At 40.2% G+C, this 26,508-nt stretch overlaps 1 protein-coding gene across 4 annotated transcripts in view; it reads left to right on the top strand.

Annotated features, from left to right (window-relative positions):
* APP (amyloid beta precursor protein) overlaps positions 1–26,508 on the top strand; it is a 298,757-nt gene that overhangs the window by 74,622 nt on the left and 197,627 nt on the right. For all 4 annotated transcript variants that reach the window (XM_077819733.1, XM_077819738.1, XM_077819747.1 and 1 more), the window contains exon 2: positions 139–306. In XM_077819733.1, the coding sequence (XP_077675859.1) occupies positions 139–306 (168 nt within the window). The remainder of the gene's footprint in view (positions 1–138; positions 307–26,508) is intronic.

A 26,508-nucleotide genomic window follows, 5' to 3' on the forward strand; every position in this document is an offset into this window, starting at 1 on the left:
CTCAAGAGATTTTTGTTTTAATCTCCCAAATCTCTGTGCATAGACTAGCAGAAATTATTGATTCCAGTTCATTTGAACTGTTACCACCTTGGATTGAAATTTCAATAATTAATAACAATGTTCTCCTCCTATTTCCAGGTGCCTACTGATGGAAACGCTGGCTTGTTGGCAGAGCCTCAAATTGCCATGTTTTGTGGCAAACTCAATATGCATATGAATGTTCAGAATGGAAAATGGGAATCTGACCCCTCAGGGACCAAGACCTGCATTGGCACAAAAGAAGGGATTCTGCAGTATTGCCAGGAAGTAAGTTCCTAGTTTAACAGATAATTTAATGGGTTTTTTTCAGGCACGTAAATAGAACTTTTGCTTAAGTGTTGAATCCACTAGGATCTTACTCTTCTCTGTTCCATTGCCTTGCCCTTTCATCTAGTTTTCATCTCTCCAAAGCCTGTCAACCCTGCTCCAAGCAGTGGCTGAAGAGGCTATTTGAGAGTAAAGTAAGTCAATCCTCCTCCTCTTACTAAGTGCATTCCCTGTACAATGAACTAATTGTTTGCAAAGCTCTTTGAAGATTAAAAATGCTGAAGAAGTACTGTTTATTAATATTAATATCAGAGCTCCTGCCAGGCATATTTTGAGGGATTGAGTTCTGATAACCTTAATGACATTGGAGCACTCCACAAATATACATCAGGTCAACCCACAGCTATTTGTTTCTGTGGCACAATGAATCATTTGAGGATTTTTTAGTAGAAAGCTTGCGCTGCAAATGAGGTCACAACAAATGATTTGGTGTTTGAGAGCAGAAACTTATTGTCCACTCGCTCAAGTCCTGTGAACAGATTGTGTATCTAATTTTGTTTTGTCCCCATGCTGTGATAATATGATAACCTTGCACCAGTGTGTGACAAGTGGAAGAGAAAATGTGGTTTTCATGTCATGAAAGAAAAGAGCACAGCTTGAGCTGCTGTTTTAATCCCTCTGCCTTCTCATCCAGACTTCCTTTTTTTTAAACACAGGCCACTGCCTTCCAAAAAGAAAATATTTCAGAGCTTACCCCCTAAATGTCACTCTAATTCTTGCAAAAATCCCTCTCTAAAAAGCAAAATAGTTCAGTATTTGAATTTTCTTCAGTGCCCTGATCCATATCTACCTACCAGTCAGGTGTCCTTTGTACTCCGTGCAGTGATTTTTCTTGTCATGTATTTTTTTTATTGTGGCTTTTGGGTCACATATATAATTCTGCAAGGTGTTTGGGTTTGGGATTTTTTTTCTTGCAAATGTAATGCCTTGGCAGCAACAATGATTTTTCGCTCCTAGTGCTCTCTTCTGTACCAAAATCCATATTAAAATGATTCATGAAATTTGTTTAGGCAACGTAACTATTTATCCTCTATCAAGGCATCATGAATGATTTGGCTTTGAAAAGCATGGGCTTCGTATCTGTTTTCAAAAGGCATCTTTTAGTCTTTTGTTGGCTTCCTTGGGACTTGTATATAACCAGTTTTTATATATAATGAAACTAGGAAAAGAAATTAAAAAATAAGGAAACAAAAGTCAGACAATGGAACTATATCTTGATATTGCCCACTGGGATAAAAGTCAGTGGAAGTATTAAGACTTAAAAAAATAAACAAAAAACATAACTTTTTTTAAAGCAGATAACAGAAGTAATACAATTAGGAAATTTCAAGGCATAACCCTATAGTGGCCTGATGTTCTAGTTAAGCATGCTAAAAGAGCTAATGAAAGGATTAAAAATAAAAAAATGGAAAGTGTAAGATAATAAGAATGAAAATAAACTGAATTTCGATGTCCAGCATGGTAAAATATGTCCAAGGAAATTTTTAATTAAAAACAACTAGAAGTCAAACTTAAAGGGGGAAAAAATTATCCAGAAATGCGTATTTCTCCTGGAGAACAGAATTACACCAGACAGTAATGGATAACAAAATGTAGCCTTTGTGCTTAGTGTCTGGAGAAACAGGGGGCCATGCTATACTGTATGTTTCAGAATCCTGTGTGTATTACTTGCTACACCTATCGTATGCCGCATAAGAGGTAAATTTAAATCCAGAGTGCCCTCATGGCTAGCATTCTGGTCCCAGGGACTAGGTAATTGGACTGTAAGAACTCAGCTTTCAGGAGTAGTGGGGATGCCAACTAGAAAATTTACATCCTGAGTGTGTGTGTAGAGATCCCAGGCAGAGCAGTGCCTGGACCCTGTTCAGATTCTGGAGGCTTAATTAAGTATTTGGATCCTCTAACAGCAGTCTGGTGAGTGTCTAAAAGTGCGGGTTCAACTAGATCTAAGACAAGGCCATAAATTAAACCCCAGGCTTCTGCTGCTGCAGGATACTAAGTAACACTTCAGTACTTTAATTTTTAGATCGTATTTCATGTCTGACACTGTCCAAACTTGCCTGTGAATGTTTTGGGAGGGTACCCTATAATGACCAGGAGTAGGCTGAATTAGAAGCTGCTTCTCTGCTGAGAATCTCAATTGTGAGAGGGAGATTGTTTTACAGTGGCCCTGGCCATTATCACAGCACTATTGTGCTGGGTGAGGCACAAATACATAGTGAGAAGTAGTTTCTGTCCCAAGGAGCTTGCAGTCTAAATAGACAGACAAAAGGTGGGTGGGGAAGAGAAAGGTGAAGTGACTTGCCCAGGTTGTTGCAGCAGATCAGTGGTTTAGCCAAGAATAGAACCCTGGTCTCCTTAGCTCCAGACTGGTGTCTTATCCACAGGACTATGTTACTTCATTATCCTCCTATCCTAAGTCCCCTCTGGCTCCAGCAGTGGTAGACTGATTATGGGAGGCAGCTGGTGGTTCCCTTGCCTCATATGAGCATGGTGATGGTAGGGATAATAAATGCATGCCACTTAAAGGGGAAGCAAGGGTTCTGCTGACACTTGAGAAAATAGTGGAGGAGAATATAAGCCCTGCCTTCTGCTAAAGTGGGGCAAGTTAGGCTTTCCATTTGTCTCCAAGAAGTCATCTGCTGGCTGTTCTACCCCGTTCCACTTCTTTCCTTATAAAGTGGCAGACTATAACCTGCTAGTGGAGGAAGGATGAGCAGGGGAGAAGGAAAAGCACCAGGCCGAGTCACTGAGACACTGTCCATGACCTAGACCTGCAACAGAGAGGAAGGTTTCATATAGCTCTGCTACCCTCAGTGTTGTATACTACCCTGGGAGCTGACAGGTGCATGGGTGCAAGTCTTGGGGTGGGAGGTCAACGTATTCTTTACAATTTTTAGAGCTGGTCCAAAGTTTTAAAATATTTTTTTTAATCAAAGTGTAGCTACTTTTTTTTTTAAAAAAAAAAACTTGACAAATACAATGAAAATTTTTCAAAAAATAATGAAATTTATCAACAGTTCTCAAAATTTTTATTAAAAACATTGAGCAAATGATTATAGTTGATAAAATGGAAACTAACAGTTTACTAGAAAACCAACTCAGTCTAGTGAAAAGAAAAATGGGAAGCTCAGATAAAAGAATTGATATAACAGAAAATCTGAAGAGATGTGATAGTAAATATAGAAATGTAAGCTAGACTCACTGTTCAGCTCCTGTCTAGAAGCCCTTATTTCCTGACACTCCAATATTCTTTGTTTCCCTGAGGAGGAGACTTATAGGTGAGATTCTCTTTCTTTTGTCCCTTTTCCTTCTGCTGATTAAAGAGCAAGACACTACTGCAAATCAGACACGGGAATTGGGCACACTTTCAGTTTTCCTGTCAGCAGGGAAGCAATAAAGCATTAAGGCTGAGATGTGGTACATTTTACACATAAACTGTGCGCCAACTAATAATATTATCTCCGTTCAGAGTCCTTTTGCCAAATGAAATCACCTCCTTTTTTCTTTCTGTTGCCCATGCTTCTCTCCTACCTAATGAACTGATGCTACTTTTGGGGTGTGTCTTCCACCAGTGTAGAGGGAGATTAATTCTACCTTCTTTGTCAATCAGACGGGTGGTAACCAGTCTTGGATATACTGTTTGTGGTCAGTTCCATCTTCTCTTGGCATACAGGCAGCTTCCCCAGATGTTCCTCCTGCCTCATTATGAGCAGCAGATCCTGGTACCTCTCTGCTGAGGCACCATCTTTCTTCCAGGTCTCAGGAGAGATTTGGAGTGACATAATGCAGATGAGGATAAAGAAAATTTCCTTATGGAAAAAGCTGTCCCTCAGGTGTTGCTCCCCTGAAATCTTCAGAAGCAGGTCTGTTCTGCCCATGCTCCCTCTTCCTTTCTGCTCATGCTGTGATCTTGCTGTGGTAGCTCCAGGCCCAAGCATGAATGTGAGTGGCTAAAATCTAGATGAACACGCTCTACTAAAGTAGGTCACCAAAGGTTCAGTGGAACAGCTTACAAGCCCTTCTAGATACCCAAGAAGGTAACTTACAAAGAGAACGCCGGTGTCAGGCAGGAGTTTGCAAGATTACATGTTGGAAGTAGGGCTCCCTCCTCTCCTTGTCTCCTCATCTAGGAGTGGGTGCTGGGATCAAGGGGGCCTGTGTTGCCTTCCCATTTTCCTTTATAAAGGAATCTTTTGGTTTCTCCTCCAAAAGAACTTCTCAAAAGCTCTCCACCTCCTCAGCGGGTGGGCTTCCTGGCCCCATCTTTCATTGTCTTCTCTGACCCAGGAGCAGGAAAAAAAATCTCATCCTTCATTTTCCTCCTGTTAGATACGGAATGCCCTGGAGAGGGCGAGTTAGTGGGTTGGTCCAAATAAGAGTCTGTCTTCAGTCCCTTCTGCTACCTATTTTCTATTCTTTACACAACTCGAGGAGGATCACCCCAGAACAGTGTTACTTGTTCTCCCACGTAACAAAATCTCTTCTCTCTCAGGTAGAACAAGAGTCTTCAGAGGATGAGATGGGGAGATCACTAGTTGCCTACTAGGCAAAATCAGCTATCTGTTTGTTGGGCAGATGGTGACAGTGGGCTGCGCCTATCCTTTTTCAATACCTACCTTGTCCAAAACCTCTTCAGGCTCTGCAGATGGATACCAGCATCCATAGTTTCTAGCTGTGCAATCAAAAAAAGGGCTGGGGGCTTCCCATTTTAAGCTCCCAGACCTCCCTCTGAAGACTGATTTGTTCCTTCATGACCACCTGGATGGGAAGGTGGAAGGGGCTGTTAATTGCCCAGTTGAACTGCGGGACACTCAGCTTGCTTCTTGAAGCCTTGCCTCCTGCACTTCTTAAGCAACCGTCTAGCAGTTCACAGGACCCAAGAAGACAAAGCTGTCTATCTCCGTACGAAGGAACCACTTGGAATGCCTCATGGCTGTCCGTGAAAGAAGGTGTGGGGGCAGGAAGCACCTTAAAAACCCCCAAAAGACTCAAGAATAGAGAGGACACTGGGGAAGGGAATTGCATTCAGGTGTGTGTGTGTGTGTTTTCTCCATAGATTTGTAATTCTAGTATGCTTTTTAAGAGTAAAGTAAGATGTGGTTACACGTGTGTTTTAAGAAACTTCTTTGTGAGGCTTGTGTGCTTTGTTTAAACAGAATCTTGAGTGCCCATGAGGGTGGACCTCTAGAGAGGGCTTGCCTTAATTATGAGGGGGGCTGGAAAGGTCAGCACTGGTGTCAGGGATGAGGGAAGTTAGACTTGCAGGGCCCTACATCCCAAGGAAGGGGTCCCAGACAGGGAATCTGAACCCTGAAGCTTGCCTAAGAGGCCAGAACCAGAGACAGTATAGATTGCTAGACACTGTGCAGAACCAGGTGGCTTGAGAGCCGGTGGGATCGCAAGACTGGTAATTGTGTACTAGAGGAGACTCAGCAAGGGCTGTAACACATATGCCCTAAGTTTGGCAGGAGGGTGCATCATGGCAGGAATGACAGTTTAGGTTGACTTTGGCATCTAGACATAAAGGTGGCAGGAGGGAAGAGGGTGAGGGTTGCAGAGACAGAAAGAGGAATTAAAGCAACAAGGAAGTGTACACCTCTTTCTAAAGATGTTGATTTTTCTGTCTTATCTTTTTAGAGTGTGAGCTTTTAGGGACTGTTGGGGTTTTTTTATATTTGGGCAGCACTTACAGTTCGGTAACACCTTAAACGTGCTAAGATTCCTATTTATGAGGAAATGGAAGATGCTTGGATGATAAGTAAAGTCAATTAAACTGTGTTAATTTTTCTATGCCATTTCAACACACAGAGAACTACAGTACATTGTGCAGGTTTGAGAGTGGAGAGAGATGTCGTTCTCTTATCTCTTTTGGGGCAGTGTAGCATAAGATACCACATTTCTTTGAGAGTTAGCAGAGAAAGCAGGTTTCAGAATAGCAGACATGTTCGTCTGTATTCGCAAAAAGAAAACGAGTACTTGTGGCACCTTAGAGACTAATAAATTTATCTGAGCATAAGCTTTCATGAGTTACAGCTCACTTCATCGGATGCATTTAGTGGAAAAATACAGTGGGGAGATTTGAAAGCTGGTTACTCTTCCCATATCAATGATTTATTTCAAAGTTTTTACTTTTCTTGCATCTTGGTAGAATGAGACACATTTGCAGAAGTGTAAATAATCAGTTACATCTGTTGTCAGTAAACAATTTATCTGCTACAAATAATTTCCTCACTGCCATATAACAGCTCCCCTTATTGGGTATGGGTCTCATCTGCAGTTAATCTGCAAATCAGTAGAACAGTACTGTATCAAAATGAATTAATTGTAAGATGGATGGTAATACCTGTACAAGTGCCAGAATAGTTAATGTTGTGGACATAGAAACTGCCATATTAAATGGGGTTGTTAGTTCCTCTAGTCCTGTCTCTGACAGCATACAGGACCAGTAGCTTCATAGGAATGCTCAAAAAAATCCTGCAGTAAGTAGTTGTGGAATAACCTGTCCACAGGGAAAGCTTCTTCTTAAACTCCATTAATTAAAGTTTGGCTTGAAGCATGAAGAGACAGCTGCTCCTTCATTGTGGAGTCAATTTAATGTCCGCATGTACAGATGTTGAAGATGGCAGCTGCCATATATTCACGCAGGGAGAGTTAATTTTGAGTGGGTTCTGTTCCTATGAAAAAGGATTTACTAGAAAAAGGATTCAGGCAGAACATTCATTTTACTTTACTAACAATATTGAAAATAGCTTCTGTACTGCATCTTATTTCCAGTAATTGCAATACATTATAAATTTAGCTCATAGGACTGAATTAATTTTGCTCTTTGTACTGAACTTGTTCATACTGTATTGTAAAGATGACATGCAGGGATGGTAACAGATAAATCCAGTTTTGTATAGGACATGATTTCATTCAATTAGTTCATGTTAGAATGCTCATTTTCATATTAAATTTGACTTTTCTAATTAAATGTGCACCAAGTTGAGCAGAATGCAAAGTAATCTTTCTGAAAATTAGATTTTTCAAGAGCAAGCCACGAATTATAGTAAATTTCCTTTGAAGTCAAGTGTATAGTGGAGCATAGAACTGGGAATCGTGAGACCTGGGTTATGCCCTTAGTCTTCAAATGCAGCTGACCTGCTGTGTGATCTTCAGCTTGCCTCTTAGGGCACATGAAGAAGGCCACCAGGTTCTATTAACTTTAATGGGGGTTGGAGTGCCCAGCGTTTCTTAAAGACCCTTAACTAGTCAGTTTACTCCTCTGTAAAATGGTGAGATTTGCCTGCCCTTTGTAAACCACTGAGATCCATGAAGGCAATATGTAGATGTTGTCTATTCCTGCAGTAGTCCTCCTCAGAAAATCAATATTTACCAACTGTAACCGCACACTACAATATCTTAGCATTATTTTCTTATATATTTGGAGCAGGAAATAACTGTATCGTCTTTGATGTCACTGGTATAGCTGTTGGTAAAATAATCACCTTTGTAAATGAAGATGACGTGTATTATATATTCAGTCCAACCTGCCTTCTCGGCATTTCTCATGCATCCTACCGCTGTACTGTTTAGATACCAAAACATAATTAAAACAACACAATTTCTTTTTTGAAAGGACTATGTTCTCCACTTTTCTGTGTTTATAACATTCTTAAATGGTCTTAGGTTTGTTTCTGGAAAAAATAAGTGACATAAAAGTTCAAGCCAGATCCAGCACACCTCGAATTGAGTAGTAGTTCTTACTTGAAGAATGATGAGCCATTAACTGACAACTGCAGTCTTTAGGCTAGTATACACGTCCAGTCACTCATACAGAAACAGTGCTTCCATACCACCTTTTCTTTTGGTAAGGAACTAAAAGGACCATCAAACCTTTGCTCACCCTTTCCCTTGCTATTTATCTGCCATACCGAGGTAATCCTGCTGTGCTCATTGCTGTGGTAGCTAACATCTTCCAAAATTCTATAAATGAATATTAGTGGCCTCTTCGTTGTCCCCTCTTTTACACTCCCTATCCAGGGACAGGTAGAAATTATATTCAAAATAGCCATTCAGTTAAGAGGCAGCAGACATTCTTTTTTTGCTAAGTGTGAAATTGTGCACGTTTAAAGGAGGCAAAACTGATGCCTCAGATTTTTGCTGAGGAAAGCCACAGTCAACTGGAAAGTTAAGAGTAAACCTCTCATCCCTAGGTTTTTGGTAGGGCCAAACATCCATTTTAACAAATACCAATTTTAAAGACACATAACGTGTGAATTATTCCACAGGATATGCATAGTGCTTTTAAGCTTTGGAGTTTTGCATCTTAACAATCTCTTTGCATTTAAGGTTGATCTTAATCATTCTATATATAACTTACAGTAGAAAAGTGTGCATCTTTTGTCCCTATGTAGTCGCTGGTTCACACAGGAAGTTAATCAATCTGCTGCAGCTGCTAGCAAGGGGACATAGGCTATGCCTACACTACAAGCGCTAAAGGTGCACAACTGCAGTTGTAACGTGCACACTTGCTAAAGCGACAGAAGTTTTGCTTGTCACTGTAGTAAATCCATCCCCTCAAGAGGCAGTAGGTAGGTTGATGGAAAAATTCTTCTGTTGACCTAGCAGTGTCTATACCAGGGCTTAGGTCACAGCTGTGAGCAATGTAGTTAGGTTGACCTAAGTTTTAGAGGTAGATCAGGCCTGAATCCTTTAGTTCAAGCAGCTGAAGCTTATTTTTTTAGTTTTAAAGGTCTTGGGTTCAAACTCTGATCCAGTGATAAATTTATCCTAAGACAACGAAGAGACAATAACTTAGAAACCTTACTGCTTTAACTGTACTATTCTAAACTAAGTCACACTCTTCTAGCCCAAAGGAACCTCAACATGTTCATGTTTCTGTGTGTGTGTGTAACCCATAATTTATACAGTTTCCAAACTGAGCAATTGACATAGCTCAGAAGGTACATTCAAAAAAAAAAAATCTTTGCTTTTTAAATAATAGCAGAACACTTTTGTGTTTGCTTTTCACATGCTCTCAATATTCCAACACTGTATTTCTCATTATAACTGTTTTGACAATTGATGTAAGGGACTCATTTATGCAGGAGGTGAGACCGGAGATGATCACTGTAGTCCCTTCTGGACATAAAAATCTCTGGTACGCTTTCTGGAGGAGTAGTCACTAGTGTTTATAGCCAGTTAAACTGAATGTATGATTGTGTCCCCAGTGGAGTTGGTGGGGCTGGGAAACGAAGGAACACACACAAGAACTGGGAGCAGTGAAGGTTCTGACTCTTTTGGGTAAGCACAGCTGGCAGGAAGAACTGAGCAGAGAGAAATAATGTAATACCTAGTGCTGTGTGCTACGGGAAGTGGGATTGAAAGGAACTCTGATACTCAATGATCACCACTATTTCAAACTGAAAGGCCGCTTTTATTGAAGTGTTATTGACTGCATTTTCTCCAGAGAGCGATTGTTACTGAAATAAACACAAATATGTTTCCGAGGATGAGTGTTGGATTGATCTTCTAAATTCATCTCCATTTGTCTCAGAAGTGGAGAGACATAAAGTACCTATGTTTTTAAGTGTTTGTTGGGTATATAGGAAGACTGAAACTTTCACTAATGCTCTGCTCATTGGGTAAAATAAAGGCATTGTGGAGGAATCAGACCTGTAATTTCTCTGTTAGAAATGTTAAAACTCAGCCATTTGAAATTCTTTCAAAGCCAGTCTTAGTGCATGAGAAGAACAAAGGACTAAAACATAAATATTTTTTTAAAGAAACAAAAGGTGTGCATTTGCACATCTTTTGGCAGTTCAATCAAATGGATTTTAGGTCTGGACAGTTAGGAAACACAATATAATATTCTAACAGGGCTGACCTAACTGCTGCATGTAGTGGTTAGAGGCCTACAAAAGACTGTTCATCAGTATCTTCCTTTGATGTACAAGGCCTAACTATGTTTAGAGGAGATGTTCCCTAGTACACAGGTGAATAAGTGATGGGACTCATAACTTTAAGATACACTCATATGCAGTTGGAACTCTGAAGAGCGTTTATTGTATTAGCTCCTATGGCTGGGCATCTCTAGAGGGAAAAAAACCGGGAATTCTGAAAGCGTGAGGTGCACTGAAAACTAGAAATTGGGATGCGGTATACAGATTAGACAGACCAAGTCAATATAATGGTCTTGTTTGGGAACTTCAGTTCTCACAATGCTGTGCCTAGCTTATTGGAGTACTGCAGACGACTTCTGCGAGTGGAGGGTTCATCATGTTACTATGCCTAGGAAACAAATCTGGACTTCTCCCCACAAAGTCATCTTTCCTGAGACAATAGGGCCAGAAGAGACCAATTGAATTAATCCTAACATGATCCCCTGCATTTTGCAAGATTATGCATTTAGAGTTTTACATCCTTATCCTTTCCTCCAGGCACTTTACTAATGACATTACTCCCATTAATACATGTAATTTAACCTCTTCTTGAACATTTGTAGTGATTGTGCCTTGACCACCTCCTATTTTGTTGTTTCCTACTGAATATCCAGTCTAAACTTTTCTCTCCCTCAGGCTATTTGATATTTTGTCCTAAATTCTTCTGGGACAATGAATAATTCCTCTCCATTTAGATTGCTACTTGGAAGATATTTGTAGTGTGGATCATGTTCTCTCTCCCCCAGTCGTCTTTCTCAGTCTACATAAGTGCTATTCTCTCCAGTTATTCTCATCGTATCTCTTATCTTACAACCCTTATACCACTTTTATTGCTTTATTAATTTACCTCTATCCTGAACTGAGTACTGTGATGGTTGGGTGGCATTATTACCTTTTCTGGTTTATATGGGATCTTACCAAATACATTAGTCGTTGGACCAAATGGATAGTGGGACTGAATGAGTAACCAGGCATTCACTGAATAAAACCAGCAAAAGATCAAAAGAATAATAACTCTTTATTGGAAGAGAATATTTATCATTAACTGCCAATGAAGTATGGTTCTGTGTGTCTATGCCTCACTGTATGCCAGTTGAGGCTCAAGTGTCCTTTAAGATTTATATCACTTTAACTCCACTTGCTAGTGACACATACCAAACTAAATATGAGTTTCCCTCTTTGTATGGTGTGAACATGGCTGAGAGAGTTCAGAGTGCACAACTAGGAATCTGAAGGACCTGAGTTCCATTCCCATCACAGTGATATTGGGCACACTCATTTAACCTCTCCATCTCAGTGTCTCACTCGGTAAAAATGGGGGAGATGATTGCTAATCTCACATGGGTGTTGTGACCTTTGTTAATTTTAAAGTGCTTTGTGATCTATTTGATGAAAGACCAAAGCCTGATTCATGAAGCAAAGGTCTAGTAAAATCTTGCCTGTGAGAAGCATGTAGAAGTTGGGGACAATTTTTCCCTGTCTTTCTTTCCACCATCCCGGAAAATGTACACCAACCCCGGCAAGTAGGGCCTGCAGCTAATACTGCAGATTGTAGGGAGAAGTTAAACACAATCAGGTGCTTCCCTTTCAAGCAGTTTTGAGGGAGAAAGGTTGTAGAGACATGCTAACTGCATTCTCTGAACTCCTGTGAACAGAACCAACTCAGCACCATGCTCTGTGGCCTTCAGGAAGCTGTGAAACTCCTTTGAGCAGGTTTGGTGATGCTTGTCCTCACTTTGTGGCAGAAATGGTGTTTTTGCTGTGTTTTGGACACTCCACACAAGGGCACAGGTTGGAATATATTTGCATAAGAAGATTCCAGGATTGTCACCTGACTGTGTGTCATTTTGAAGCCTGGAGTGTCTATGGAGTCAGTGTGAAGTGATGGAAACAGCTGAAAGCAAGGCTGAGAGTGCTTTCTGTTCATAATGTCACCAGTTTCAGTCATCACTGGAATTCCCAATCTGTTATAGTCCAATTTTTAAATTCTCAGCCATTTGACTTTATGAATTACACCTGTGTTGTGTACAGATACAGTAAGGCTTGTATCTGTTATGCCAAGAGTGCGTGACCATTCTGATATCAGAGATGACTCAACCAATCATTACCCTTACTCTGTAGCTAATTTGAATGCAACAGTTTCATTGGTTGTATGAGGGAGACTGCACAGACGGTGGATTCCTTGGCCCAACTGCCACAGTTCTTCAAAGCCACCCACGCAACAACACAGAACATTCAATAAACCCAAACACACATTGCCCCTCACAATAACAAACCCCCCTCATTCACCACCCCCACAAATCAACACAAGATCTTTCAGCACAACACACATATTCGCCCACCCTCAGTCAGACATGCTATAAAACCATAATGTTGAGCAGCAAAGCTGTGGGTCATCACTAATAATAAATACATTGTAAATAATGTTCAAAATAACAGAAACTTGGGTCTTTCTAGTCTCTGTCCTGACTGGAATGGATCCTGCTGCATTGTCACAGTTCCAGTAACCCTTTCGTTTAATTTCGTTATTCATTCTTTTTGTTTTTTCGTATCCAGAACTACATACTGTATTTTTCTTCTTGGGGTCTTTTTTTTCTTCCTTGGAGGATTTTACACCCCCATCTTCTGTGTCAAGATGACCTGTAGATGGACTATTAGCAATGAGGCCTCCCACACACTAGTATTACAAGCAGAAGAGTTATATTAGGTTCAAAGGGGATATTGGTCACATTAGTGGCAGGTCAGGAAAAGCTCCATAAATTGTAGCACTGCCTCTGTTGCATTACCACCTTTCCTTTTCAGGAGGGGAGAAGTTAATGTCCTTGCTGCTGTACCCTTTCCCCAGCTTCTTAGCTCTTGTGAGGGAGTGTACATCTGTAATATGCTAGATGATGTGTATGGTCATACCTCCCTCTAGTGACTGGCATCAGTAAGGATACTGACAGCTTAGTTAATATGGAAAGGGGTTGTAGTTTTGCTGCTGAAGGTTCCAGATGCAGACCCCGTTGTGACCACGGGGTGCAGGAGATGTGTGCACACAATTCTATTAGATATGTCTCCACTACTGTCTCAGCATAGGGTATTTTTAAGTTGTCCTACTCCCCCATAAATAGTTCCATAGCTTGTCTGTGCTTTCCCAAGCAGTTGCAGAGTGAAATTCACACGATTCTTTTCAATTTCACTGCTGCCCACAGGGTTCTGAATAGCAGCAGAGAAACTGGTGAGAGTTTTGTTCATTTCCCTCTGGTGCTGTTTAGGAAAGCGATCAGTAGCAGACCCTGGAGTGATCTGGCTGTAGGATCGGACACAACTACATAGGTTCATGTTCAGAAGCCTCCCTTCACAACTCCTAAGGGGGTTAGGCACACTTTGTATATGTGTTTTTACATCTTAAATTCTGCAGAAATCCATGGATTAGTGGGGAGGGAAGTGGGGGGACAGTAAGAGTGGAAACTAGGCTCAAAAATTCTGCTCTTCAGTTGAGTATAATCCCCCTCCTCTCCTCATCTCCCCCCAGAGTAAGTGCCTTCTGCTGCCCTGGAGCTCTGTAGAGTTCCAGAGAACTGCTAGGAGTTAGTTCATTCTCTTGCTGTGCTGCCATATGTGCCCCCTATAAACTCCCAGCTTGTTGATCCTTGTAGCTCCCTGCTGCTTCTATACCCCCTCTGCAGGGAGACGCTCCACCTTTTTCTCCCTTCCCGGCAGGCCTCAGGGATGGGTGATAAACGGATGTGTGAGAGAGGCAGATATGCATCTTGAGAGGTTACGCCTGACAGGAGGTATTAGGAATGAAGAGGAAAGAAAATACTGGGGGGTGAGGAGAGAAAGGCAACTTCTGTCAGATGTTCATTAAGCCCACTACAAAATTACAGAGGGTGGGTGGGATCTAGATATAGTGCTAAGCATCCTTCCCCTCTCCACCCAGCTCCCAAGCTGTTAGGAAGATGGAGCGTGTTGGGTTTCTTACCAGAGCAGAGCCATTGGCCCCTCTGGGATTGGGAGGGAAAGGACTTCTGTCTTTCCTGTTGGCCTGCTAGTCAGATGCCAAACTTTCTAACTGGTAGAGTTGGGTAGATTTTCAAGCCATTCCATTGTGTATTGTTCCCACTTGGTTTTATATCATCATTTTGTAATCTGTGCCATGACATTTTCATCTTGTTGGCATTTATCCAGTTTCTTAAGTAGCTCTATATTGAATGCCTTCCTGAAATCCAGATGCACTATATCTTTGTCCCCTTTATCTATGTAGTCAAGAACTATATTGATGATCTTCTAACATGTATTTTAATAAACCTGTGTTGTTTAGGCAATATTCTTTTTGATCTATTTGTATTTATACCATCATTGTGCTAATTTATGTACCCAGAGATGTCAGAATACATGCCCAAATAATTTTCTTCTTTTTCTGTCTGCTGTTAAGATAGGTTTCATGTTTCCCTCTTTTTAAAGTCATGAGGTAAAATTCTAGCCTGCTGGAATTTTTGCTGTTGGTTTTAATGAGGCCAGGTTTTCGCATATGGAGTATGTTTCTGAAGATTCTTGTTAGAGATTCTTCCTTCAGTTCTTCTAAAACTCTTGGGTGCTGTTAGAGCCACTGCTCTGTTTCCAGTTTGTTCGTCACCGTGGCTCCAAAATTATTGTTATAAAGCATGGAATGGTATTGGCCTTTGAATGAATTTTGTCTAGAAAAAAATAATTTCCCTGCCCTGAGCTAAAACGGATAAGGACTTTAATATGCGCTTCTCTAGATGTACCAGATACTGTGACAAATACCGCACACTGTTAAAATTAGCTTTTTTATTTTGCAGACCTTGACAATTATTGCCTGTATTGACATTTATATAGCAAATGTGTTCTGCAAGAAAAAGGTTCAGTAAAAATAGCAATGGTGCGACAATGAAAATAGCTTAAAACCACATACTTGTTCTTCTGGCCCCTCTGGGCCAGAAGAACAAGTCTCAAAAGAATCTCTTCTAAATCTCAAAAGAAGTAACACTGATAGTCAAGACATACAAAGAAATATAAATTGTAATACTGTTTCTTTGCCATCGTAGTTTCTGTCTTTCAATAAATCTCCTCTTGATCAGGAAGGAATAGACCCCATTTTTGTCCTCTCCTGAATCTCTGACAACTTAACACTACTGAAGATGCTCAATCCGTTTTTCTTAAGGCGTACGCTGTGGTGTTAAAAATGTATTATATTCTTGATGTATCATCTAGTGAAATGAAACTTGATTTAATCATTTTGGTTCACATCCTGGGTCATATCACCAGGCTTTCAGTAAGACACACAATTAATCATTTACAGCGCCAGATGACTTTCTTCATTCACTGCATGCTTCTGTCTTTTAAACATCTTTGATTGCAGAGAGAAAGAGTAAAGTGATCAGTAAATGGCCTGTTTACCCTGACATGAGACTGCAAGTTGTTTATCAGGTTTCCCAGCTTTCTAAACTAGATTTGAGAGGTAAGGTGATATCTTTTATTGGCCCCACTTCTGTTAGTGGAAGGGATAAGCTTTCAAGCTACACACATTTCTTCTGGTTTGGGGGAATAAATCAGAGTGTCTGAGTTGAACACAAGTTGGGACAGGTGGTTAAGCATAAGGGGTAACATGTTGTAGGAGGTCACGTGAGATGAGTGTGCTGTAAGGGTTAGATGGTCATGCAAAAGGGGTTTGAAATGGGCCATTAAGGGTTCACAGGCAGATGTATGTTACAGATTGTTGTACTGATCCATGAAACCAGTGTCCCTGTTAAGTTCATGGTTTTTAGTGTCTAGCAGCATTATGAATTTAAGTTCCTAGGCTCGCCTTTTGAAGGTGTTACGCAGGTTTTCTTTGAGGACGGATATTGAAAGATCATTTTGTGAAAAAAGTGTTCACCCATGGGTGATATGGTATTTTTGTCTTCTATAATTTTTCTGTGTGAGTTCATTTGAGAGTGTAGTGATTGTCTGGTTTCACCCACATAATTGTTATTCCGGCATTCGATGCACTGTATAAGGAACACTACTTGGAGTTGGTGTGTGGGCAGCTTGCTTCTGCTGATGAGCTAGGGGTGAGGCTAGGGGTTATTTGAAAGCTAGAAGAGGGGATTCAGAATGATTTGAGGATGTGGTCTCCTACAAGCCTTCATTGTAATTGTTTGTTTGATACCCCATATGGGTTCCAGTGTGGGATGATAGGTGACAACTAGGGGTGTTTGGCCAGTGGGTTTTTTTTCTTCCTGTTTTGAAGCAGGATCTGTTGGTGTTTTTTGGAGGCCCTTTCCACAATGTGCTCTACTGCTTTGTTGGAGTGTCCTTATTTAGGGAAGAGAGTTATAAATGTGTATCCTGGACACACTCTCTTTGGAACAAATTCTGTGGTATTTGAGTACCTGGCAGATAACAGATTATGTGGGTGTGTTTGGGGTGGTTGCTGGATCTATGGAAGTAAGTGGAGTGATCTGTGGGTTTCTTGTATATAGTTGTTTGTATGGTTCCCATCATTAAATTCCTATATAAATTGTGTATGTCGGGTGGTCTTTTAGTTCTTTATATGGATGGTGTCAGAGAGTTCTGTTTTCCTTGTTGGTGTAATCATTGCAGTTAAGGACTATGATATGCCTCCCTTTGTCTGCAATAAACTATACTTCTCGGGTGGGTGGGGAATCATTCTCTTGATATTGTATTAAGAGCCATTATTGCTAATTACCCTGTTGTGTTTTGACTTGAGATGAATTTTCAACAATTGCAAATACCATTTTGGTTTTGATTAATTTTATATTTAAAAACTATAAAGCACTGCAGTTAGCATATTTTTGTCCAGCTTGCCACTCACCCACACATTCGTCTGGCCCATCTAAGATAAAGGATAAGTATACTCTGCTTTAGAAGTGTGTCTACTAAGGAAACAAATGACATTCATGCCTCAAATCTGAGACCTGTCTGCTCCTAGGTGGAGGTGCGGCTAGGCACATCTGCATGCTGCCTCTGCCTGTAGATGCTGCCCCCACAGCTCTCATTGTCCGCGTTTCATGGCCAATAGGAGCTGCAGAGCCAGCACTCAGGGCAGGGCTGGGGCAGAGCGCAGAGCCGCTTGCTGCGCCTCCACCTAGGAGCAGCCTGGACATGTTGTCGCTTGTGGGGAGGCGCTTGAGGTGAGGGCCCCCTGGATCTGGCACACCGCACCCGCTCATGCATCCTATTCCTCTGCCCTGAGCCCCGTCCCGCACCCAAACTCCCTCCCTCTTAGTTAACCAGCATTTTTTTCACTTACCGGCACCCCCATTCCTCCAGCATGCTGGATAAAAAAGCTTTTACTGTATTTTCTGTAGTTTCATTAACTACAGATAATACATTGCTTCTGGTCGCCATATCCTTCAAGATTTGAGAACTAGTACATCTCGTCCTTTCATTCCCTTTTTATTCATAGATTGGAAGAAGAAAACAAGCTTTCTGGCTTTTTTAACTCCCTGTCATTTCTCAACTTTGAATGAACTAGTCATTGAACTGAACTGTTTTTGAATAAACTGAAACAAAGAAATTATTCTCTCTGCACTTGCAGAAGAGGCTACTTCTGTCAAAAACTGGTTTAGCACTTAAACTCTGGTTCCAGGTGCTTTTTAGCCAGTGACTTCCTCCAGTTCAGTGGTTTGACTTCCTTTGCATATGTCTACACAATAGAAGTTCTGTACAGGCGAGCCTATCTAAGCTAGCTTGGATCCAACTACAAAAGGTAACAATAGTGATGAAGACCGCACAGGTTTCTGTGCAGATAGTATAAACCCGGCATGGACCCTGGCTATGTACTCAGCCCACTAGCCAGCCCTGAAGTCCGTGCTCGGCTGTCTTTGCTGCTGCTGTTACCTGGACTAGCTGGATTCAGGCGAGCTTGGGTAGGCTAGCCCATGCGCAGCTTTCCCTGTGTAGACATACCCTTAAATAGTGGCAGCAAACATGTACTGCTTGAATTATATTTCTTTATTTAATTTTAATTATTTTAATAGATTATAGCTTGTTTAGGTCTTAATTTAGGTTGTCATAATGTCTAATCTTTTTAAATAGGTTTATTTTTAAAAGAAAAATGTGTTTAATTTAAATAAAAAAACCCAGTGTAAATGTCTGATTTATGGTTTTTTAAAAATCATTAATTTTATGAACACTGTGGCTTGTTAATATAATCCTGCAGATAAGATTATTTAAAGCTTTGAACTGACCTTTTTCTAAAGGTTCTAACAGAAGGGCACACTCACTTCTGCACACAATCCTATATGACCATAAATAATTATTGATCCCAGTATCTGCTGAAACAATATGTGTTTCTATTAGATTTTCAGCTTGGAAAAACTTTTCATCAAGAAGTCCATGACTGAAAAGGCTGAATTTGATATCTTTGTTCCAGTGAAATTCTGTAAATTTAGTTATTGCTGGGGGAGAAAGGGAATGAGAGATACAGGTTTTAATCATAAGCATCCAAATATGGTGTACTATTCTGAACGTGAAACATAAAAGTATATTGGTGAATTATCATTTTTGCCATAGGTTTTAACTTCCTCTTTGACTTTGGGAAGTCTCAGGTTTTATGGTGCGTGCAAACTAAGTATGATCTAATTCCATTAGTGACTTCATTTTTAAAGATGGGATTGCCTTTAATCTCTCTTGGTGAATGTATTGGGATGTGAAGTGATTAAACTGAAGAATGCACATTCCCGTCTTTTTCATTTTTCCCTTTTTGAAAGGTGATAAAGGCTTTCCGCTATTACTCAAGCTGCTGATTTGTCAAATACTATTGCAAAAAACAATTGATATTTGAGAGCAACTGAAGATAAACATTAATGTTTCTGATGTTTCTGAGTTAGCGCACTGCTTTTGTTAAAATTATATTTGAAGTAATTACCTTATAACCCTCTTACTAATCTTTCCTATGTAGGGTATTCTTTGTTGGAATTTTTGTAAAGAGCTGTTTGAATGAGATGCACCAAGAGCTTATTTCGTTGTGTGGAAAATGTGACTGTTTTGCGATATTGTGTATGTATTGGTTGCTTGACGCAAACTGTTTCATTAGGGAATTGTCACACAGGGAGGGGAGAGGAAAGAAATCATAGCAAACTTTAAATGTCAGTAGAATTCTGGGTACAAGTTATCATAGTCACTTAAAAGTATTCCATGCTTCTGTTTCCTTGTCTTGCAAAAATCTTAGTTGTACATCATCCTAAAGTTTATTTCTTCGTACCTGTAGCAGGAGAAGAGGGAGAAACTGAAGATCTTTCAAACATCAATTCTGCTGTGCAGGAGGCTCTATCCAAAGCAACTGTTCTTTCTCCATAGACAAAATAGTGCTTCCCAAATTAGAAATGAACAACTGTTCATATGAGGTGTGGCACTGCACATCAGACCTGTCCTGTGCTCTCTGCACTGGCGTCTCATAGAATATTGAGTCAAATTCAAGGTCTCGGTCCTTATCTTCGAAGTATTCAATGGTGTGGGCCTAGGATATATATAAAATACCACCTAAAACACCAGGATGAAGTCCATCAGTCACAGTGGAATTCGTGAAAGCTCATCTGTTGTACTGGACTTAATTTTTAAATGTCTTCAGCTGTAACACAGAGTCCCAACCTTAAATTCTAGGGCCCTACCCCAGTGGTGGGCTACCATCAGGGTAATCCACAGGCAGGCTTTGAGACAGTGTTTACATTGACTGTCAGCAGGCATGGCCTCCCGCAGCTCGCAGTGGCTGCGGTTTGCTGTTCCCGGCCAATGGGAGCTGCAGGATGTGGCGGCCAGCACGTCCCTGCGGCCAGCGCCGCTTCCCACTGTTCCCTTTGGCTCGGAACGGTGAACCACGGCCACTGGGAGCTGTGCGCAGCCATGCCTGCGGCCAGTCAATGTAAAAACTGTCTCACGGCCCGTCGGGGTAATCTGCTGGTGGGCTGCATGCGGCCCGTGGACCGCAAGTTGCCCACCACTAACCTAACCTCTCTTGTACTTGATAATCAGCTTTAAAGACTTGGATAATGGAACTTTCTCTGTGTATGCAATATTGTAATGTAGATTGTGGCAGCTGACAAAGTGCATGTAACACAGTCTAACTAGGGAAATAGACTAAGCCAGATGGACCGGCTGTGTTAACAAAATAGCAAAGGAAAGTTTCCTGTGTAGTCATGGATTTTCACGCATGAAGACGCACATCAAAAGATAGATAGCAGGAAGATTATAGTATGATTAATGAGAACACAAACTGAGAACTGCCATAACCCCCAGGGTCTTGCAATCACCAAGGGTCTGAAATAAATAAATATAAATTCACAATCTGCAAATGTTGATACCCAACAGATATAGTTAATGGGGAGTATTTATTAAAAGCTCTTTGATGATGATCTGGGGTTAAAAAGAACAGGAAGTCATCATCATTCCAAGCTTTACTGAATTTCGAATTGACATATATGGAAGCCTTTAGCAGTAGTATACATTTAACTCCTGGTCAGTGAGAGACCAGATTTGCAGATCCTGCACTAATAAAAATCACATAAGCACTTAACGGCATTGGGAATTTTTGGCTGTCCATTTGCTTGAATTAAGATGTGCAATTAAGTGTACAATACACAGATCTTAAGGCTGATGCCTGAAACTTCATGTTAAAAGGTAGATTTATGAAGTAATGAACAAGAAACTACACTGATTGGGCACTCACTCCAGGAAGTTTAAAATGTAGTCTTGGAAAGGAATATAGGTAGGGTTATGTACTTTCTTGTTGTATGTTGTGGCAAGCACCCCTGAAAAGATTTATTTAAAAAAAAAACAAAAAAAACCCCTTATTTTTGTTTAATATTAAGAAATTCAGATTTCCTCTACATTTGAACTAGTGAAAAGACTTCACAACCAAGTATCAGTAGTTGCAGCAATTGAAAGGGAAAGTGATTTTACACCATGGTTTAAAACTTTTTTTTTATTATTTATTAGTAGATATAATAAATTGATACGAAACATTTTTATAATTCTAACTTTACAATTCCACAAAGAATAGGTTTGGTGTATGTAGAAGTTCTGATATATAAAATGGCCTTCAGAAATCTGTATTCTGGTTTTTTTAAAGACTGATTTATTGTTTAACTTCAGTAAATAACATTTGGAAAAGGATATCGTTGTTAAAGGTGTGAGACCTGATTATATAAGTCTTCTGAGATATCTAGTATGTTCCCCAGCAAAACCAGGGAAGATCAGAATTGGGATTCCTGATGTGTAATGCGGAATTGAAAGCCATTTGCTTAGGGATTATCCACGTGGAGACCTAGTGAGGGGGCAAGCTGGGGTATAAATTTGCAGCTCCCTAGCTTTCTGCACACTAATGTGGATCAAAGTGCACGATATCCGGGTCCACACAGACGTTTAGCATGCAGGATGCTGGTGTGCTTTAGATTTATACCAATGCTTGTTGAGCCCTTAGAAACCTCGTAAAGCAGCAAAACCAGGCACAAGTCATTTAAAAAGAAATTCTTTTTTAGAAGGGTGTGTGCATGTGTGAGAATGATTGTGGGGCAAGGAAAGGGAGGCAGGGAGAGAACTCGTGTACACATTTGTACTGTAGGTACTGAATCCTCCAAATTAGAGCTGTTCAAAAGTTTGAAATTACAAAAAGATGAAAAACTTAAAATCATGTGTTTGTCCCCCAGTTTCTGGTTGAAATGTCTCCAATTTTGAAGAATTTTTTAAATTTAAAAATGAATGAACTTTGCAAAGTTTTCTTCCTGTGTTTCAACTTGCTCTGCTCCAAATAACCCCGACAAATGTAATTTCAGTTTTTTGGTAAGACTTTCCTGCAAATTTATTATTCAAGGGCTGAAATTAGCTATATATCTTTTTTGATGCATAGTCAGCACCTGCTGGTACTTCAGTTTTTTAGTCTGCTAGTGTTGAATATTCTTGATATCAAGACTAGTCTCTCTGGAGTCTTTAATTGTTTAAAGCTAAAAAAAACCCCATATTTGTAATAAAAGTTTGAATCCTTGAGATATTGGGTTAGTCAGTCAGAACAATTGATAACACAGCCATCATTCAGAGCCTCTTAATGTTCAGAACAAAGATTGTTTCTTTCATTGATTGAAATGATACTACTACTTAGAACAGACCATCTCCAAATTGGGCTTGATGGCAATATTCAATATTTTTAAAAAGAAGAGATTAGACTCAAAATTACAGAGAAAGTTGCTATGATGGGTCTTGGGCTATACCTGTAGAGAAATGCTAGACCTGCAAATAGTCTTTTTGGAAAACTTTTTGCTGGTCCATTAGTGTGAGAGCTGCTGTAGAGAAACATACTAGCTTTAAAGCCCTATGACCAAAAAATTAACTGAGCATAAAATGTCCTCTTTTAAATGTGTACTTTCTAAAGCATTAAAGTTATGGCCTATGTGATCTAGATTTGTGAATATAGTGTGGATGTTAGTAGACTTCTAAAAACTTATACAGATAGCTATAACTTATCAGTGGATGGCACGAGAGAATGGTAAATTCACTGAGTGTGTCTGTGGAATATTAAATGCTCACCTCTGAGCATCTGAGGGAAAATGGTTGAGAAGCAGAGTCTTACAGTTTAAAGCCAGAAGGGACCACCAGATCATCCAGTCTGACCTCCTGTATATCACAGACCACCTCACTACCCAGTCACTTTGCAACCTAGAACTGAATTTTAAAGAGGGAGGGTATAAATATTGTCACTTAACATTGTTAACCAATGTAAGAGGGATAGGGATTGGGAAGGATTTTATCCTTTTGGGAAATAAGTGGTGTTATATTATTCCCAAAAGCCTAATCAGACTACGAAGATGGAAGATGCTCTTAAAATGTTTGCATGAATCTCTTGCAGGGACATGGACTATGAAAAGTTAATATGTCAATATCCATATATCTTACTAAGTGAGAGCTAACTTGGAGTCATTAATTTTTATGATCTATAATCTTGGGTTTGGTGATATTGTTTAGAAAATCGTAAAGAAATTACATTTACAAAAAACTATCTCTGCAGAATGTTACGGTTGAACAAAATTTTTGAAGTCATAATCTTTTAATACCTAAAGAAGAGTATTAAATATTACATTGTACATCCCTAACTTCCCTTTCCTACCCATACATCAAGCAAACTCTCTAATGATGTGCTTTGGGAGTGGAAGGAAAAGCCATATTACCTTACATCAGCTCCTTTCTTATGCATGCTGCAAGGCCCAAGTTTGCTCTTGCTGGTTCTGACTTAGCTTATTTATAAATAAGCTAATAGACATTAATTGCTATCGAGGATGTATGTTGTGTGTGTTTTGTCTTTCACGTTTTATCTGACAATGTCAAGATACGGGAATGATTTGAATGCCACTATATATTTTTTTTGTCTTATGTGGCATGGATGGCTTAGGATGTTAAGGGGACACATCTTGATCTATTAAAGAGGAACAAGGCACAAGACACACAATCCCAGTGAGTCCCCATGATGGAATTTCAAAAGGAGTAAAGGGCAAGATGAGCGCACAAAGTGAACCACTCTCCACCCCCAGTGGTGCCTCGAAATTAAGGTTATACATGTAGTGCCTCTGGGTAGACAGGAATTGACTATATAGAGCTCTCAATCTAGCACTTCTTCGGAGCACTGAATTCGCTTATTGTTTTTAAAGAACATGTGTAACCTTAATGTTCACATTCAACCTGAGTCAATTATAAAAACAGTCTCCAGCCCTCCACCCCTCCGTCAATTTCTCCTTTTCTCTCTCTCTCCCATTACTACCTGAAAGATCCACTCAGAGGGAAGACAGAATAACTATGTGGGGAGAACTGTGAAACTGACTGCACAAAGTGCAATGAAAAGTACTAAGTAAACAAGCTGAAAGAATGATTAAGGCAAAAATATTTTTCTTTCTATTCTGTTAACCTTAGATGGAGCTTATAACAGTTGGTGAAACTTTTTTCATAGAGGAGTGTGAATATTTTTTAAGATGACTGTGTGCCTTTACAGTATCTGACAGGATGGAAAATACTAGATATGTTGTATTCCATTTCAGATGTACATATTACTGTTCAGCTAAAAGATAAATGCTATTGTAGCAATCTCAGGGTAATTACACCAGAAATCATACATTTTACAGACCAATCCCAAGAATTTAATATGTACATATTAAATGCAAGTTACTATAACTTCAGCAAATAAGCAGCAGATTTGAATATCTTCTGCAGATATACTTTAGGTGTCTTTGTCCCTCATGTTTAACTTTTCATAGGTAAAAATAACAAAGCTAATCAGTATATTCAGTTAGGATATCTCTTTTGTTGCATATTTCCTAGATCTTACTCTATTTCTTTAATTTAGTATTAAGCCATGTTCGATGCACGCTGTAGTGCATTTTGAATTACTTGGAGCACAATCACCATTTCAGAGTTTAAGCATATGATACTATATTACTGTTTTATATTTTTGAAGTTAAACCCTGAAGTGAGTTCCATTAAAAAATGAAATCGCAGCTGTATTTGTCTCTTGGGATATGCAAAAACCTGAATCTAGGTTCTTAGATTAGCAATTACCCTTTGGCTAGTTCCGTAGTAAACTCAAGAATGCATAAATTAATTAATTATGAAAAAATGAGTTCCCAGGCCTGTTAGTTTGTGACAGCTCACACAAGGCCTTGAGAGAACACTGACATAAAGTAGGTCATTTCATAAAGTGATGAAACTTGGAACAGCTGAATAGAGAAAACAAGTAATGTTTTAAAAGGCATTTCCATAGAATGTATGCTACCATTTAGAAATATAATGCTGTGATCTAATTAATAACCATAACTGTAGCTCATTCATACATACATCTGTCCCATTCTGTCAGAAAGATGCAATTAGAGATTTTGTAGCTGAAACTTGTGAAACTGACTCAGTAGCTATACGATCATTTAAAATATGAAATCTAATTTACTAATACCTAGGAGCTCTCAAATAGGAAAACCAAACTATAATCCCACATGGCTTGAGTGTTTCCCCAGAATTAATTTTCAGACAGATTGCTAGTTTTGCGTTAAAAAGCTTGTTCTATCCTTAGGCATAAATTTCTGGGGAAAGACGCCTGAAGAGGAGACAAAAAATAACGAAGCCTGGCATACTCTTGCAATCTGTGTCAAAAGATTGTGACGTTTCATCATCTTCTTTATGAGACCAAACATACATGAGGATCAAGTGTTTTAGTTGTTGTAAAGAGGCCCTTAAAAGAAACATACAGTCCTCCTAAGGCTACCTAAGAAGTACAGCAGCTGTCACAGCACAGGCAGCTGAAATCTCTATTACAGTCGACTGGGCCTGCCAGGAGTAGTGTAGCAAAGGCAGCTTTGTTTAAGCATCCTCCTTGGTACATGTTAGTACAGAGGCAGAACAGGCTGTGATATAGGGCAGCAAAAGATTTCAATGATTGTGTGAGGTGAGAGTGGTTACTAGTTGTGAAAGAAGAGACACCTTCTGCTGTGTGTAAAACAAAAGATCCCTTAAAAGCACGGTTGCTTGTTGCCCTATGTGTAAGGCTATGATTTTGTCATGGATATTTTTAGCAAAAGTCATGGACAGGTCACGGGCAATGAACAAAAATTCATGGATGCCATGACCTGACCCTGACTTTTACTAAAAACATCCCTGACCAAATGGGGAGGCAGGAGGGTCCAGCACCCTGTCCTGCAGCATGAAGTGGCAGGGAGCTGCAGCCCCTCACTCCTGCCCAGTGGCTGGGAGCTTTGGGGGTCTGCCCAGTGGCTGGGATCTGGGAAGGGGGAATCCCCCCCCCACTGCTGGCAGAGGCAGCTGTGAGGGGGGTATTCCCTCTGCCACCAGGGGAGGTGGCTGTGGAGCTTGAGGGTACTCTTCCCCCCTGGCCGCCTGAGAGGGCTGGGGAGCTGCAGGGTGCAGGAGAGGGGGCAACTGGGAGCTGTAGGGGTCCCCCGCTGCCTCAGCAGCTGGGCTGCTGCGGGGCCCCAATGCCACGGAGGTCACAGAAGGTCATGGAATCCATGACCTCTGTGACATGCTTGTACCCTTACCTATGATACCAAAGGAAACCCCTACTTGCTGCTGAAAAGAGATGTAATTTACTAGCTTTGAGAGAATTAAATATGCTGTTTTTAAATTGTAGTATAAAATGTTCATTCATCTCATTGCTTTAGTATTTCATCATGTTCTGTGATACACAGGATCAATGCAGCAGTTCAGTCAATGCCTGTGC

The sequence above is a fragment of the Eretmochelys imbricata genome, chromosome 1 (assembly GCF_965152235.1).
Source record: "Eretmochelys imbricata isolate rEreImb1 chromosome 1, rEreImb1.hap1, whole genome shotgun sequence".
In the NCBI taxonomy this organism is placed as follows: domain Eukaryota; kingdom Metazoa; phylum Chordata; order Testudines; family Cheloniidae; genus Eretmochelys; species Eretmochelys imbricata.